Raw genomic sequence first — 16,512 nt, forward strand, 5'->3', positions numbered from 1 at the left:
ACAGTAATAAATATAACAAAGAAAACTGAATTTGGGAAAAAAGGGAAAATGTCATTGGTACCGGTTGGAAAGACCAAACGGTACCAAAGGGGCTGCCACCTTGCGTCAGCGTGGCAGCCTCTTTGGTACCGGTTGGACTTTCCAACCGGTACCAATGGGTGCCTAAGCACTAAGGCACCAGGTTAAATACCCGGTGTACTAAGGTGAGGCCATTGGTCTCGGTTGGCGGGAACCGGTTGGAAAACCGGTGCCTAAGGCCATTTTCAACCGGTTCCCATGGGCCGTTTTCTAGTAGTGGTTTGTGTCAGGAAAAACATTTTCTTCATATATATAACAATGAAAATTAATTAATAGCTAATATAAAAGTTGTATTTCAGAATTGTGTCATATTAATTGGCCGATGCCCAAGACGCCACTTGTTCGTGAATCCACGGGGTACTAGTTAAGTCTAGTCGGCATACAGTAGTCTGAAAGACGACGTTTTGAGCATTTTCGCCGCACAAAATGTTGATCTAATTTTTCTAAAGAAAAGTACGTCTTGATCTAGTTCCAAATAATTCCGTATGTATAGTTTTGAGATGGAACGAAAACTGGATGCATAAAGCCAGCAGATGTTAGCGCGTGACCATCACGAACAATGCAAGTTGCAGGCACCATAGCTTTTGCGGCCGGCCAGCTAGCTCCCACAGCTTGCTTCTCCCATTCACCAAAACGTTTTCTTGCCCCGAAATCATGCGCCCCTCCCTTGTGTCACCTCTGACTTCCATCTCAATACTCCCCAGCTGCCTGTTTAATTTCTGGCTGCTTGCTACCACACCCCAGCTTAGCTAGCTATAAAATGGGCACGGGCTTGACCCAAGTACAATCCCCAGGACATAGATTCCCTCAAGTTAACATCACACACATACATGTAGAGGCTCTCGCAGAAACCCTAGCGAAGCACACGCTTCGGCACAACTTCGCACATGGAGGATCATCCGCGCCGGCGCTCCGCCGGCTCGGCGGCGGGCAGGCGACTGCGCTGCCTCCTCGCCCTGACCGGCGACTACCTCAAGTACCTCTTCATGAAGCGGCGCCGGCTCATGCACAGGGTCGCGCGGAGGACGCTGGCGCTCGTCCACCGCCACCACGGCGGGCGCGGCAAGCAGGGCCACCACCGCCCGTGGCCCGCTCGCGCGCTCATGGAGCACGAGTTCTCGTGCGCCGACAGCCCCAGCCCCGCGTTCCTCGCCGCCAAGAGGCTGCTGCTGCGCTCCCGGGTGCCCGGCGCCGTGTCGTCCTGCTTCGGCTCGCTCCGAGCGCCGTGCGGTTCGCCAGAGACGGCGGCGGCGGCGGCGTCGGAGGCCGAGGCTTCTGCGGTAGAAGAGCAGGATCGTCAGTTGGGGACGGAGGACGAGGAGGAAGATGACGATGCGGTGCTGGCCGATGACGGGTGGGCGCAGTGCGGTGAGCTTCCTGACGTGGACGACAGGGCCGAGGAGTTCATCAACATGTTCTACGAGCAGCTTAGGGCGCAGAGCTTCGCCGCTGTTTTCCAGGGCTCGCCATGACTCGATAATCATGGCGTGCAAAGAGTGGTCCTCTTGATCTCGCGAGATCTTCGTTCGTTTGTGTGGTTTAAATTAAATTTGGAGGAGGAGCCTTACTTCACTTCTCGAGAATGTGTTTGTATTTGTAGATTTTTTATGTACGAAGAGTGAGTGTGGCACAATATACGATTCGAGCATATAGTCGTTAATTGAGTCGAGCATATAGCCGCATGATCAATCATAAGGTCGGGAATAAATAATGGCCTACGTATATATCTATTATATTCCTGTGCACGAGTAGTTTTTTTTACAGTGTTACTATATTTCAAATGCTAGATATGCTAAGCAAAATCATTTGCACCCCCTTAGTTTCAAATTGTAGTTCACTTTAGATATGTCTTAAATCAAATTTTATCTAGCTTCAGTAAATATATATCAATATTGCATTTATTTGGTATTGTACATGTTATAACATTTTTCATAGAAGTTAATTGTCATTATATTCTTCTATAAACCAAGATTTTAAATTGCCGGCTAAGATGTTTAGCGGTATGACTGCTGTTATGATGTTTAGCAGACTAAATGTATAGCGGCTGCTCTTTCTAACAGATATAGCCATCTATAGTGGCAGCTATATCTGGCTATTTAAAACCTTGCTATGATATATACCTAGTCAAAGTTAGACAAGTTTAATTTATAGAATGAAAGTGAACTATGATTTAGAACTCTGGAAGTAGTTATGTTATTTGGGCGAGGTAAGCATTTCTGAAGCTGTGTTAAGGAAAATTCCGGTTGTATATGCTAGTTATATATATCGAGGACACATTGGACCATGATATTAATTGTCCCTTTTGTAAAAAAGAGTAGGCAACAAACGATGATGAAGTAGGCATGCCACACTTTGAATAAAATGGTCATAACTCATAAGGATCATGGCTAACCATATATAGTGAATGTTTACGAATCAACTATGTACTTAAGTGTTTCATATTTGTGTTTTCCTGTTTCATAAAAAAATATTGTGTTTTCATTGAAAGCTCTTGTTTTTTTATTTTTTTTTGCTATTTTTAGACACATTTCTCAAAACGTATGGTTGAACTGACGGTTACATACTTACATGCATGCCTCAGGCAGAGGCTAGAATAATAAAAGTACCCTTTTCTATATGTAAGGAAAGTTTTTTTTTGAAAGGTATCTGTAAGGAAAGCTGGTTGCTACCGGACCAAATTTTTTTTGTCTCCTCCATGTAAGGGCAAATATTAGGAGTTGGACGGCTAGCATTCAAACCATCATACATGGTAGAACATTTTTTTTATGTTGGAACAATTTTTTTGTTGTTGGAACAATTGTTTCATCAATAAAACAATTATTCCATGTTCCAAAAAACATTTTAATTGTTTTTTATATTTACCGTGAACTGATATAGGCCAATCTGACTCTTTTATTTTGGACCCATCTAAGAAGAAAACAGCCCACCATAGGCTTATGTGACTGATCCACTTGGGTCACTCGCATGATCCCAAGTAGCGCACCATGAAAGTCCGTCGGGAGGCAGGGGACATTAAAATTGGGCCAGGTTGGACAACCAGTCACTAAAATTTAAAAGGAGAAAGCCTTTTGAACCCCTATAGACTACAGTTTGATACTACGACAGTGTGAAAAAGAGGCTATATATGGACGGAAACATATCAGAGGTGCAAACCAAGTTTTTTTGTGCAAACTGTTCAAACTCTAATTTGGGCCACCGGATCAATATCCAAGGGGCACGAGGGATTGAGTAATTTTACATAAAAAATTAACTGCCCGCCCTTGAATTGGGTAATCACACTTTTGCAAATCCCCCTCCCACTCTCTCTACGCCCACTCTTGGATGTTGATCTGGTAGTCCAGATTGGAGTTTGCACGGTTTGCACGAAGAGGTCGGTTTGCACCTGATATGTTCCTATCCTATATATGGTAAAATCACAAAATCACTTTAGTCCACAGTATAAGCGCCTTTAGTCATATAGAGTCAGTCAGTATATATAAAATTGTACTTCATGGTGATTTTCTAGGTGAAACTTTTCTAGGGATGTATTTAGGCCACAGCCAAAATTTTCTATTTTCCAAGAAAAAGGATATTTTAAAATTTCAGAAACCATAAAGTGAACAAGAAAATAAGAGTGCAGAATATATAAATATTTGAATTTTTCCTTTCAAAACTGCATGTGGTATTGAAATGTATTAATGTGGTCACATATATGTCTATTTGTAATGTTCAAATGCGAGGTAATCGTGACAAACAGGTAGAAATGCATTTATATCAAAAAGTATATTATTGCATGAAAATCATAATTCTCTTTCGAACAAACATACTAAATCAACAATATATCAAATTCTCATTAAATATAATTAACCGTGAGTATTATTAAATCTAAGAATTATAAAATATCTAAAGGAAACTTTTGGCCTAGCTATTTACTGACCGATAGTTTCATGGTGAATATATAATCACTGAATGATCTCTAATTGTTGAAGGATGAGTTTTTTCTACACTCGCGTGTAGCTACCTTCATCATCAGTATATCACCGTGTGTATGTCCGCATACTCATTTATCACTTTGAGTATGTTTATATACTAATTCTAAGATACTTCAAAGGAGTAATTATGAAAAAAATTTAAAAGCATCCTTTTTCAAATATATCATAATTATACCTTAGTACTAATATACAAAAATAAATATGTCTATATACTTATGTATGATCATATACTCAACGTATATACCATTGATGTTATAGATGATCACATAATTCGCGTACATATTCTTTTATTGGGTCAGAACGTCCTACATCATGAGATACACATGGAGTAGCTACAAGTGAGTGTAGAAGGGATTTTTCCAATCTTTAAACATAGTTGCTCAGGAAAACAAAAATTACCGATTTGGTGTTCATCCATAATGTTGGATTTTTATCAAATGATATCTGTTGCTAATTTGGTGTTGTGGTGTAGTGCGCGTTTGGACTGATGCATCACATCAACACAAGACTTGATGTCACAAGCTACTGTTGTGATAAAAACAATAGCGAGGTAGATCGGGGCCTCCCACTATCCTCAAGCATTTACTATTCATCTCTCCTTCGACTGATCATCGCCATTATGTTCTCTCACGCCTTCAGCCCCCGATGGCAGAGACAAGCATGCCACACCATCTTGGGGGAGGGTTGTTACTATTACTAGGTGATTTCCCCGCGCGTTGCTGCGGGATTAAAAAAGTAGTTTCTAATAAATTCTCAATCAATAATAATTTGTAAAAATCAAATCGAACGCATAGAAAAATGGAGCTCGATTAGATAACTCTGCAAACAAAGTGGCAAAGAATAATAAACTGAATCTTACTGCACCAGCGGGCCGGGTCTGGCTTGTTCTTCCTCACGTCTCTCCAACCCGACTCGTTCGACACGCGGTCCAGCTGTACGCAACCAAATCCTCTTCTTTCCCTCCTCTCCCCAACCCCCGGTGGTGGCCCCGCTCACACCCCTCATCGAGTGCTCTCCGGTGACCAAGGGCGCCTCCGCACCCGCTTCTGCCGGAGCGGAGCTCGCCTTGCCTGCCCGCGCCCACCCACCGCCCGTTTGTCGCGGTCGCCGCCACTATGGACTCATCGCCCCCCTCCTCTTCGTCGCTACTGGATGGCGCGGGGAGGGGATCCGTCCGGTCCTAGATAGGCCTCTCATGCTAAAGATGGAACAGAGAAGGGTATCGAGATGGGCTATAAAACTTGTTGGAGGCTGATAACTGAAATGAAATTGATGACGTTTGAGTGATGTGATTAATGTTGAGTGGTGTGATTGATGGTTTTTCTAATAACTGAAGTGAAATCATTTGTGGAAGAGGAAGCGCAAGATCTTTGGTATTCCATAATGGATAGTCAGGATGTAGTTTGTACCTAAAATCGAACGGCTGTAATAAAAAAGGTGACGTCGCTCAATGTGGTTTCAGAGAAATAACAATCAATGATCGTGAGTGGGGATCATCTTTATAAGAGATATAGATTATTACCAAACGCTAACATGGTACAATGGACCTAGTACAATTCTGTGGTGCGCCATCATCATGGGGCTCCTATATAACTTCCGCAAGATGGATAAGGTAGGTATCTATAAAGCCACCCATTAGGCCCCATTAGAAGTCTAATCAGATTCAACATTTTTGAAAATAGTTCAACATTTAAAAAGAATGGAGTCAACATTTTCTAGAAATATAGCAACAAAGTTCAAAAATAAAAAAAAACTACATTCAACATTTTTGACAAACTATCTTAGCATCTCGATACAATAGACTCAACATATATCAAAACAAAAATGAACATTTTCTAAACAACGGAGTCGCTTCTTCTCCGACAATGGTGGTGGCGGCCGGAGCTCCAGCGAGCCCGCACAGGTAGCGTGTTAGCCAGCGACAATGCTCCGCGCAGGGTAGGCCAGCGCAAGCGCGCCAGGTCGGCGTAGCAGGCGGCGAGCGCAGGGCAGCGCGGCGAGCAGTGGCGCGGGCCGTCAAGGGCGGTCGTGAATAGGGACAGCGGGTCCACATGAAGAGGCTGAGAGGGTAGTGTTAGGGTTTGAATGTGATCCAACAATGTAATTGTTTTGTACGAATCTCAAACAGTGGAAGGTTGGGAAAAAATCTTCTGGAAAATATATAGGATTCTTGCATGATCCTTTGGAGTTTCATATTTTAAGTTTTATCAACGGATCAAGGATAGTTGTCTGTGTAGGTGGTTGGCCAAATTTGCATAAGGCCAGTCTCATTATACAGTTTCTTGGCACAGTTACCCAGACTGAAAACTAGGTAAATGTGCAAGATGAGTTTCATGGTGATGAAACTCACATCCCATGAAACTTCATCTTTCTCTCTCCCTGCCATGTCAGCAAAACTGATAATATTAATTACCATGAAATCCTCCATGAAGCTCTCATTGAGACTGGCCTACGTCCATATGGTGGTAGTCTGTGCCCATATATTTTTTCCCTACTTATTTTAATAAATTGCAAATGGACGCACCAGTACATATTTACCAACCTTTATTTAACAATATTGTGAATCAAAATAGAAATGAAAGTTGAGATTTTTTTAATTGTATTGTGTATTGTAGCTATTGGAGAAGCTGCTGGTTCACCACCTGTTGAACCACTCGCACTGGCAACTCCATGGAAGGCCACTATACCAGTGGCGGATCTAGTGGGACGGAAGGGGCTCGAGCCTCCCTACCACCGTGATTTCCACGGAGTCCCCCCACCTCCCCCACCCCCACCCACCACAACCACCAAGCCTCCCTACAAATCTGAGGAAGAAGGAGAGGGGTGGCGGGAGAGGTGGTAGAAGAGGAAGCAGTCCCTCCTACCGATCATTCTTGCCTCCGCCACTACACTAAGCCAACTGGTGTTGATGGACCATGAGTCACATATATATCCCCTCCATGAGAACTATGCTTTGTTGGTAACGTGGACAAGCTACTCCAAATGGAACGAAATTTTGGGGGTAGCGAGGTTGAAACTCAAAAATAGCGAAGCCACCAAAGGAAGCAACAGTTTGGACAATTGTCATCATCTATGTGATGTGCACAAAATAAATTTTTATTCAGCTCAGTTCAAACCATTTTGGGAGTGCAATTTGAGCACTAAAACAAGAAGTCGAATGCTTCAATGTGTATGGTTCATTTTTAGCTGGCCGCGGTTTGATGTTGGCTCGCTCATAGTGGAATTGTGCAAAGAATTCCAAAATCTAAGGTGAAAATGCTCGAACCAAAAGGTTGGTGGTGACAGTTTGGCCCAGGAAACATGCATGATTGAGGGATTAGTGGAAACCATTCAATATATCCTTTACTACCACTTGCTTAGAGTCAGTATTATTATTTGTAGAAAGTGCATTTTTAGATCAACAAATTTATTAAGTTGTTCAATACAAGTCCATACATATCCATGTGTTCATGTAGGGCATGCTTGGTTGGCTACCAAATAAGCATGGTAGCCAACCAAGCATACATATAATACTGAAATAGCATGCTAACTGTACGTCTCTCATCTCATTTATCTTCTTCTTCTCTCTCAATCTCTCCAATCCAACCCCACTCAGGCCGTTGGGCGGTCCCACCAAGTGATGGGATCGCCAGCTGTCGGTACCCTATAGCAGGGATACCCACTCCTACTGCAGCAAGGCAGGACTCGCATAGTCATCCGTAACTATGCCATAAGGGGCGGAGCAGCCGGGCCCTACGGGTCAGGCTCTTACCTCACCGGGCCAACGGCCCCAGACCCGCTCCCCGCTCTGGGACGGGTCCGGTGACGCCACGTGTCCCTGAGGAGGGGAAGCTCCGCGCCAACAGCCGACGGCTCGGACCCCCCATAGGGGTCCGAGACCTCCCCGCGTCCGTCCGGACCTCGCACACGCGTAGAACCAACATACCGACGAGGCGGGGTCCGGGGGCGCCACGTACCCCGCAGGCGCAGGCGCGGGCGCGAGTCTTCCGCTGGAAGACTCGCCCACCCACCGCATTCAATGCGGGTGGTTGAGGCGTGCTCTGCCGCCGTGGCACGCGGGGCAGCCTTTGTCAGGCCTCACTGTAGACTGCATATTACCGAGGTACACAGTGCAGCCGCATGCGCCGCATCCGCGCAGAGCCCGTCTGCCGCATTAAATGGATACGACGGCACGTCACCTTTTCATCATACCGCCTACGCCACAAGCTACACGGCCCGTTCAGCTACGCGGCAGGCAATGCCGCAAGCTACCCCCTGGCGCTGTTTCGACAAAATAGGGCATGGCTATGCCGGACGGAAGATTCCCACGGGCAAAGCAAGGAAATCCAGGAATAAGATCTCCGTTGCCTGCAACGCCATAATGTCTGTACAGTATGTTATTTTATACTACATCGTTGGGCCCACCTGTCGGGGACTAAATGGCCATGTACGCGCCTCTCTTGAGATATAAAAGGGATGTGCTCGCTGCAGACTCAAAAGGACACGCCAAGACTCACACAACACAAGCTCGGTTTCACTCCGAACAACCCTGCTCTCAACCTCTTGAGAGCGCAAGCAATACAACACACAGTGAACGTAGGGTATTATTCTCCGGCGGCCCGAACCACTCTAAACCTGCTGTGTTCATCGCGTTCTTCCACCGAGATTGGGCTAATCCTAGCTAACCCCCGAGTACTCACCCTCTGGGTTTAGGCGGGTGCACTACGCCACCCGGCTGTGGGTTTGCACACCACGACACCAGCTAAGAGGAAGACTAGAGGAGGGAAATGACATGGTGGAGAAGAAAACCAAAAGCAAATGCGTCAATTCTCATTATAATCCACGTTGGCAGCTTCGGGAATGTACAATCACCGTGCCATGTCAACGTTACATGCATATGTGGATGCATATGGACCTGCGGTGAACAACTTAAAAATTTATTGATCCAGAAATAACACCCTCGCAAGTGTAGAGACTTCAGGTTATTTTACTGTTATTTATAATTGTAAATATTGTTGAACTTACTGCTCACCTAGGCTCAGCTATCTGTATATGCCACTGATCTTTCCCTTTCGAATCTAAATCTTTTGAACTTCAGCTATCTGTATATGCCATTGATCTTTCCCTTTCGAATCTAAATCTTTTGAACTTCTGCACCACTTTGCCGGTACTGGGCCAATAAGATATCCAAGCCCATCATTGATTCGCGACCTAAATGTGTAATCTAGATTGTAGACATTTCAAAATATGGTATGACTGCTACAGAACACCATATCGATCTCATGTATTTGTCTCAGCCACAATGACTAGTGATGAGAGGGATGAGTTGGTACTAAAAGTCTCTTTAGTCCTGATTGGTAACACCAACTCAGACTATGTATTCAAAATGAGACTAAAGAGTTCTCCATATGCTAGTCTAAAAGTAAAGCATACATGTATTGTATAGGTGTGGTGGTAAGAACGAAGTCAAATGCGAAGCAAAAGGTCTTGGGTTCAAAGTCCTAGGACTATAAGGTGGTAGTGCTGATCAATTTTTTCACCTTGTACTCCTAGCAAATAGGAACATTTAGTTCTGAATTCGTAGTCCTAATCAACCGGTGCTAAAGGGCATTTCTGTAGTAACCAATTTTGGCGACCATTTCATTAGGTGTGAAAATTTGGCCTGGTTGCTATCCTCTTTGGCCACCCTGTTAGTTTATATTGGTCAAACACTACTACCAAAACAGTTTTTAGAGGCGGGTAAAAATCTATTTGTAGGAGCGGGTGTGGTAACCCACCCTTGCTTTTCGCAGCTACAAATGCTATTTGTAGGGACGGGTAACACACCCACCCCTGAAAATTGGCTTCTAGAGGCGGGTCAAGCCCTCACCCACATCTAGAAATGGATTTTCACGGGCGGATGTGCCACGATCCATCCCTACAGATACATATTGAATTAAAAAACACCGATAGCAGTAGCTCTGAGTTGTCGCTGCACCCCACGCCGCCGCCCCACCGTGGCTCTACGCTTTGCTTGGTAGCCTCACACTGGGCATCGTGTAGAACTTGTCCTCATTCTTGCTCTTGTTCTTATGCCTGTCTTGGTCGCCACAAGCTAGGTCGGTGTTCCTACCGCAGTCGGCAGTGTGCTCGGCCCGCTACCACGCTGGCCACCGCTCACGGAACCCCAGGGGCAGCTGAAGGACGGCAGTGCATTGTTGGTGTAGATGTCGAAGGGCCCGCACACATCGACATTGTAGACGAAGTAGCTCTCGTCCTCGCTATCGACGTGCTGAAGGTGTACTTGGACAGCGGGGACGCGTCCGTGGGTGTCATCTCCGGCATGGCGGTGAACGCGTGGTCCGTTCAACCGCGTGTCCCCCATCCAACTCGAGGCCGAGTCGACCGCCGATCCTCCTCCCGCATTTGAGCCCCCCTCCCCCCAACCGCGCTTGCGTGTCTGAAAGGCCCTTGTTTGGTTTTGGTAATTGAGTGATAATTTAGGTGGACTAATAAGTATTTATGTTAGATACACAGGCGATTAGTCCATACAAAGATACTACTATGAGCAACATGTGCCATGGAGGAGAAATGACTAAGTGTTGATATTATGCTCATATAGTGTGATGAAGAAACTCATTGCATATGAGACATGATATGGAGTCATGTGACCAAAGTGGAGAAGATCAAGAGTTCAAGACAAGGCTTGGCTCAATGGACCGGTTGCAATGGTGAAGGGCAAGTTAAGGCTTTGAAGAGACCGACCGCGAGGCAGTGAAGCTTGGGCAAGACTTGGCACCGATGGACCGAGGCAACGGTGAAGAGCGAGCAAGGTCAAGATCGATGGACCAAAGAGGTCATGTGATGATATGGAGTGGATCATATCATTCAAGGAAGATCAAGCCAAGTGTTGACTCATGATGATGATTAAAAGGCTTGATGCAGATTGGTGCTTGTGTGGCATCAACATTTGGGAAGATAAAATGGAATGTGCAAGGCAAAGGTATGACTTATAGGGCATTTCATTTCACTGGTCAAAGGTTATGTAGAGAAGTGCATGACTGGATTTAGGATAGATGGTCGTACTATCAAGAGGGGCAAACTTCTTTGCATATCGGTCATCTAGTGCCACTTGAGCGATCTAACATTGCGATGATCGAGTGGCGTGGTGAGATCAAATGAAAATCCTTTGAAAATAATTGTGAAAATGCTAACACACATGCACATGGTGTTGTTCACTTGGTGTTTTTGGCACATTTGCAAAGGAGAAGGTGTTGGAGTTGATGTTGATCAACTTGGGAAGCAAGAAAGGCTTTTCGGTGTTCTCCGGAGACTAGGTTGGATCTTGGAATGGAATTCTGGGTTGATCCATTATGGTTTGGATCCTTTATTCAGTTGGGTTGTATATCCCTCTAAATAAGCTTTCCATAGAGTCCAAGATCACCTATTTTGGACATTGGAGCTAAGAGTTATGAGCGTTTTACCGAGGTATATTTCTGCTGGAAATAGACCTGCGGACGGTCCGCTCCTGGGGGTGGACGGTTTGCAGTTGTCTCGTTTGAACTCGAACAGAACTGATTTTGGCTCTGGATGGTGGTCCAAAATGAACTGCGGACCGTCCGGCCCCTGGGGGTGGACGGTCCACCTTTAAAACCTGAAACACGGAAACTTGGTCTTTCTGTATGGGGTGTCCAAATGAACTGCGGACCGTCCGCCATTTGTGAGGCGGACCGTCCGCCCGGGCTGTAACGGTCGACTCCGAGAAGCATTTATTGAGGATATAGCCGTTGGATTTGAAATGGCGGACCGTCCGCCCGGGCTGTAACGGTCGACTCCGAGAAGCATTTATTGAGGATATAGCCGTTGGATTTGAAATGGCAGACCGTCCGGTCCCTGTGGGGCGGACTGTCCACGAAAACTCTATTTTCACGGGATTTGAGTGTAACATCTAGTTTGGGGCTTCCCTCTATAAATAGAGGTGGTGGCCAGCCATTTGAGGAGTTGAGCACCTTGGGGACCTGGTGTCCTTGTGTGAGAGTGCTTGAGAGCCCTCCAACTCACTTGTGGCTAGTGCTAATCATATTTGCTAAGTGAGAGCGATTCTAGTGCCTTGCATTGAGAGATTGCAAGAGTTTGGCACTAGGTGATCGAGTTGCAAGCCGGTGGTGCTTATTACTCTTAGAGGTTGCCACCTCCTAGACGGCTTGGTGGTGTGTCTCCATTGTGAAGCCCGCAAGAAAATTGTGCGGTGCTCCGGAGAAGTGATTGTGAGGCGTATTGTGCTCACCCCGCGGGAGCCGCGAAGAGCAACTCTAGTTGAGCGAGACGCGAATTGCAACAAGTGGTCCGGCTGGATCATGTGCTAGAGCTCGGTGTGAGCACTCCACATGGGAGAGTGTGACTTGAGAGTCATCACTAGCAAGAGGATCGGCGGCAACCAAGTGAACCTCGGGATAAAAATCACTGTGTCGACTTTGTCTACTCTTCTCGATGATTTGCATTCTCCAAATCACAAGTCTTGTATTTACATTCATATATATCTTGTGCTTGTGTAGTTGCTCTAGTGTTTAGTTAGCTTATGTAGCTTGCTAATCATCTTCTTGCTTGTGTAGCATAGAAGTAAATATCATAATGTAGCTAATTAGCTTGTGTAGCTTAATTAATTGTCGTGCTTAGTTTGTGTTAGATAAGTAATTTTGAGCTCTCTAGTTTGGCTTGTGTAGCCTTGCTTTTGAGAACTACTAATTGTGCTTAGATTTTGTGAATTTTGCATACTAGTATGTGTAGGAGCTCCCCAGTTGTTTGAGTATTAGTTGCATAGGCTTGTGTGACCTTGCAAACTAGAATCTACCTAGTCCGGCACCTTAGTTGCTCAATTAGGATCCTTTTGTAAGGTGCAACCTTTACATAGAGGGGTGTAGTCTTTGCTAGACCGATTAGTTTAATTCCGCACTTGTTTCGGTTAGCTGGCAACGTTTTAAGTTTTAGAAAGGACTATTCACCCCCCCTCTAGTCCGCCATCTCGACCCTACAGTGTCGCGCCGCTCACGCCCTCCTCCAACCCGCCGCACTAGTCGTGGAAGTGGACGAAGCTGTATCACCACACCATGGAGGTGAAAGGGGCTCGCGTCGCCACAGCCCCGCGCGGCAAGGGAGGGGGACGGGATGGGAGGGGAGGTGGCAATGTTGTAGAGGCCGGGGAGGAGGGGTGGCGTGTGGGAAGGAAGAGATGGGGGAGAAGAAGGAGGAGATAAGGAAGATCGGGGAGAGAGGAAGGTGGTGCGCAATTGGCGGATGGCGAGAGGGTGCGGATTGATTACTTGGATGCCACCAGATTGCGGAGATGGTGGGTTGAGTTTTAGGGGCGGGCGATGGCGTCACCCGCCACTAGAAACCAATTTCCAGAGGCGGGTGACGCCCCACCCGTCCTTACAAATGAATTTTTAGGATGCTTCCACCTGTCTCTACAAATAATTTTTTTTATTCTAAAATTATGTTTAAATGAAAACATATAGCAAAACACATGAAAAAGTGAAATTTTTATCATAAGCCTATTGTGACATGTAGAATTTAAAAAATATCAAAACTATATTTTAGTGTATATAAAGGTTAAGAGTGTGAAACCATAATGTATAACGCAACCACATTACTATCTCATAAAACTCAAGGCCCACTTTGTGGTTTCCACACTAATAATCACTATATACACTGAATTTTAATATTTTCTAGTTCTATAGATCACAATAGGCTTATGGTTACTATGTAAGAAAAGCCCAATAGTGACGGGTATTATCTCCCTAAGGTGACGGGCATTGCGCCCTTCACTTCTACTGTGTCACTGTTCAATACAGAAAGGTGACGGTCGTCTGCTCGTCACCTATGTGACGTAATAGGTGACGGACTTCACTAGAGAACCGTCACCTTTCTTGGTGACCAGTCCCACCATATGAAGTATACGCCCGTCACCTTTGTCAAATACAGATGACAGGAAAAACACAACGCTCGTCACCTATGATTCGAGCATAAGTGACGGGCATAGGGCATCACCTGTCACTTTCAATTTTTAAAGGTGACAGGTTGTGCTTCCAGATGCCGTCACCTGTTGAATAATAAAGGTGACAGGCTTTGGTTGTTGCCCGTTACGTTGGAACTAGACCCCTCCAGGGTCTTTTTTTTTTGCTTCCGGCCGCATCCTGGAGCACAGCTAGAATTTGGCAGTCATCTTGATCGAGCAAATTAACACATAGAATAGAGACCATATACTATATATGAATGGAGACATGTAATTTAAATCTACAATCATATATCATAAAGGTTCATATATCACAAATGTTACATTAGAAACAACCACCAAGTGTACATGGCTGCTTGCAGTGATCCTGCAAAAATAGGCAACATATCACTATTTCAACATGAACAACAAGTATATAGGTGACAGCAATATCCATGAATATTTAGCATTTCAAAAAAAAGAATCAGAACTGGGAGAGATATGTTTGGATTATATAACCATCAATAAAGACCTCAGCCTCAAATGGCATAAGTACATGCATACTTTCCATAAACACCTCAGGCTTGACTGCGGCATGTGCTTCATGCCGTCTGAGGCTGAGGTATTTATGTGTTGTTCTCACAATAGCTATAAGAACAATCTGTTTTAATTTGTACTCTCGTATCGATCTCTCAATCTCTCTAGGAGAGCCACAACTATATCTATTAATCTCTCTTGGTGAGCATTGAGGTCAATCTATCTTTTTTTATCATCATTTACCAAAAATACTCACGATGAACCAAAAAAAGAAAAGAAAGAAGGCCTCAAGTATATATATGAGAGCAAGTATCCATGAATATTTAGCATTTCAAAAGAAGCATCAAAGCAATATGTAGCATTTCCAAAAAGGCATCAGAACAATATTTAGTGTTTCAAAAAAGGCATCAGAATTTGGAGAGATATGTTTGGATTATATAACCATCCATAAAGATCTCAGCCTCAAAAGGCATAAGCACATGTGATGGGGGTATAAACCCGGGATCCCTAATGAGCCCGCCTTAAACAGCAACGACCCGACATCCTGTTGGGCTCACTCCGGCGCATCCCATGAATCGGTACGGCCAACTGCCGCTCCTCAGCACCCAACACAACTAGAGGCCGGCCCTTCGAGGACACGTGGAGGCCTCCCGACCTAGGACGCCCCCGGTCAGTGCCGTACCAGGCGACCCGGGCCGTGCGTTCCAAGCACGCCGCCCCGTACAACGGACGTGCCAGTCAAGCCAGACCCCGTACGGGCTCACACGTTGCCCACTCCCTCCGCACGATACGCCTGCGTGCGCCACAGGACCCCCTGACAGCGGTACAATTTTGGCCATGCAGGCCGCATGACGCAACGGGAGAGAGCGTAATCGAGCTCCGCCTCCCACGCCATAATGATGGCTTCTCCTGGACACCATTCCATTACGCCAGTGGGTGTGACAGGGCAGCACCGCCTGACCGCGGTAGGGCACCCCTCAACGGGCATGCCGTCCTTTAGGCAGAAGCCACACAGGGAAGGACGCGCGACAGCGCTACGGATGGAGGAGCAGGAACAGACGGACAGGATGGGAGACGACCTCCGAGCGACCGATCGAGTGGTCATGTGTGAACCTTCAGGTGTCTAGCTGTGAAATTAAAGTTTAATGTGTGAACTTTGTGTTTATTATTGTTTGATAGTTAAAAATTTTTAGTGCAAAAGCAAGGGGTATTTTGGTAATTATGAAAAATTGCAAGTCCCTCTTTGCAAAAAGTTTTGACTAAGGAAGTATTTTCAACTTTGAAAAGGGCTTTCTTGCAAATGTGCTAGTAATTATTATTTTGGTAGCCATGTTGCATTTTAGCCCAATAATATTATGAGTTTACTGTTAAAAGGTATTTTTCCCTAGTCAACTAAAGTTTATTTGAATTTTTGAAAATATCTTCAAATCCTTTGATCTAGTGAAAATTTTCATAACATGAAAGTTGTAGATTTTGAAAAATTGAACAACTTTCATGTTGGACACTTTTTCATTTGAGCCCTAGTTCAGTGGGAAATTTTAGTTTATAGTTAAGCCCCTGAACTTTTCACAAATTGCAAACCAGTCCTCAACTCCATCTCCTACCTCCAGCCTCTTCGGAGCTCCGGCGGCGCCGTCCCCGCTGCTGGTTTCCCGCCCCAGTTTCGAATTCCGGCGTGCCCGACCGCCGTGGGAACTGGCTCCCGAGCCGCCTCGCCGCCCCACGCGTCGCGCGCAAGTTCCGCTGCCTCGCGAACCGCCTCTGCCTGGCCTCCATGCCATGCGCCACACCGCCCCAAAGCTCCTCTGCACGCCACCTCGCTGGCCGGCCATGAAGAAGCTTGCTCCGTCGCCGATTTCGCTTCTTCCAGGTCTAGATCATCCCCTGAGCTCCTTTGCTTGCTTATCCTCCTACCTGTGGCCCATAAATAGTCCAGGCCGATCCCTATCACCGGCAACTCTCATCGCCGCCCTCCTT

At 45.6% G+C, this 16,512-nt stretch overlaps 1 protein-coding gene across 1 annotated transcript; it reads left to right on the forward strand.

Annotated features, from left to right (window-relative positions):
- The first annotated feature begins 885 nt into the window (after positions 1-885).
- Positions 886-1,738, forward strand: LOC120655886. The gene has a single exon (XM_039933864.1). It carries the CDS (start codon positions 966-968, stop codon positions 1,548-1,550), a length of 585 nt encoding a protein of 194 aa, XP_039789798.1. The 5' UTR covers positions 886-965; the 3' UTR covers positions 1,551-1,738.
- The last annotated feature ends 14,774 nt before the right edge of the window (positions 1,739-16,512 follow it).

This window comes from Panicum virgatum, chromosome 1N (genome assembly GCF_016808335.1).
Source record: "Panicum virgatum strain AP13 chromosome 1N, P.virgatum_v5, whole genome shotgun sequence".
NCBI classification, from domain to species: Eukaryota; Viridiplantae; Streptophyta; class Magnoliopsida; order Poales; family Poaceae; genus Panicum; species Panicum virgatum.

Bases quoted from the DNA above. Each gene is read 5' to 3' on its own strand.
- LOC120655886 (XM_039933864.1), top strand. From the start codon at position 966: ATGGAGGATCATCCGCGCCGGCGCTCCGCCGGCTCGGCGGCGGGCAGG.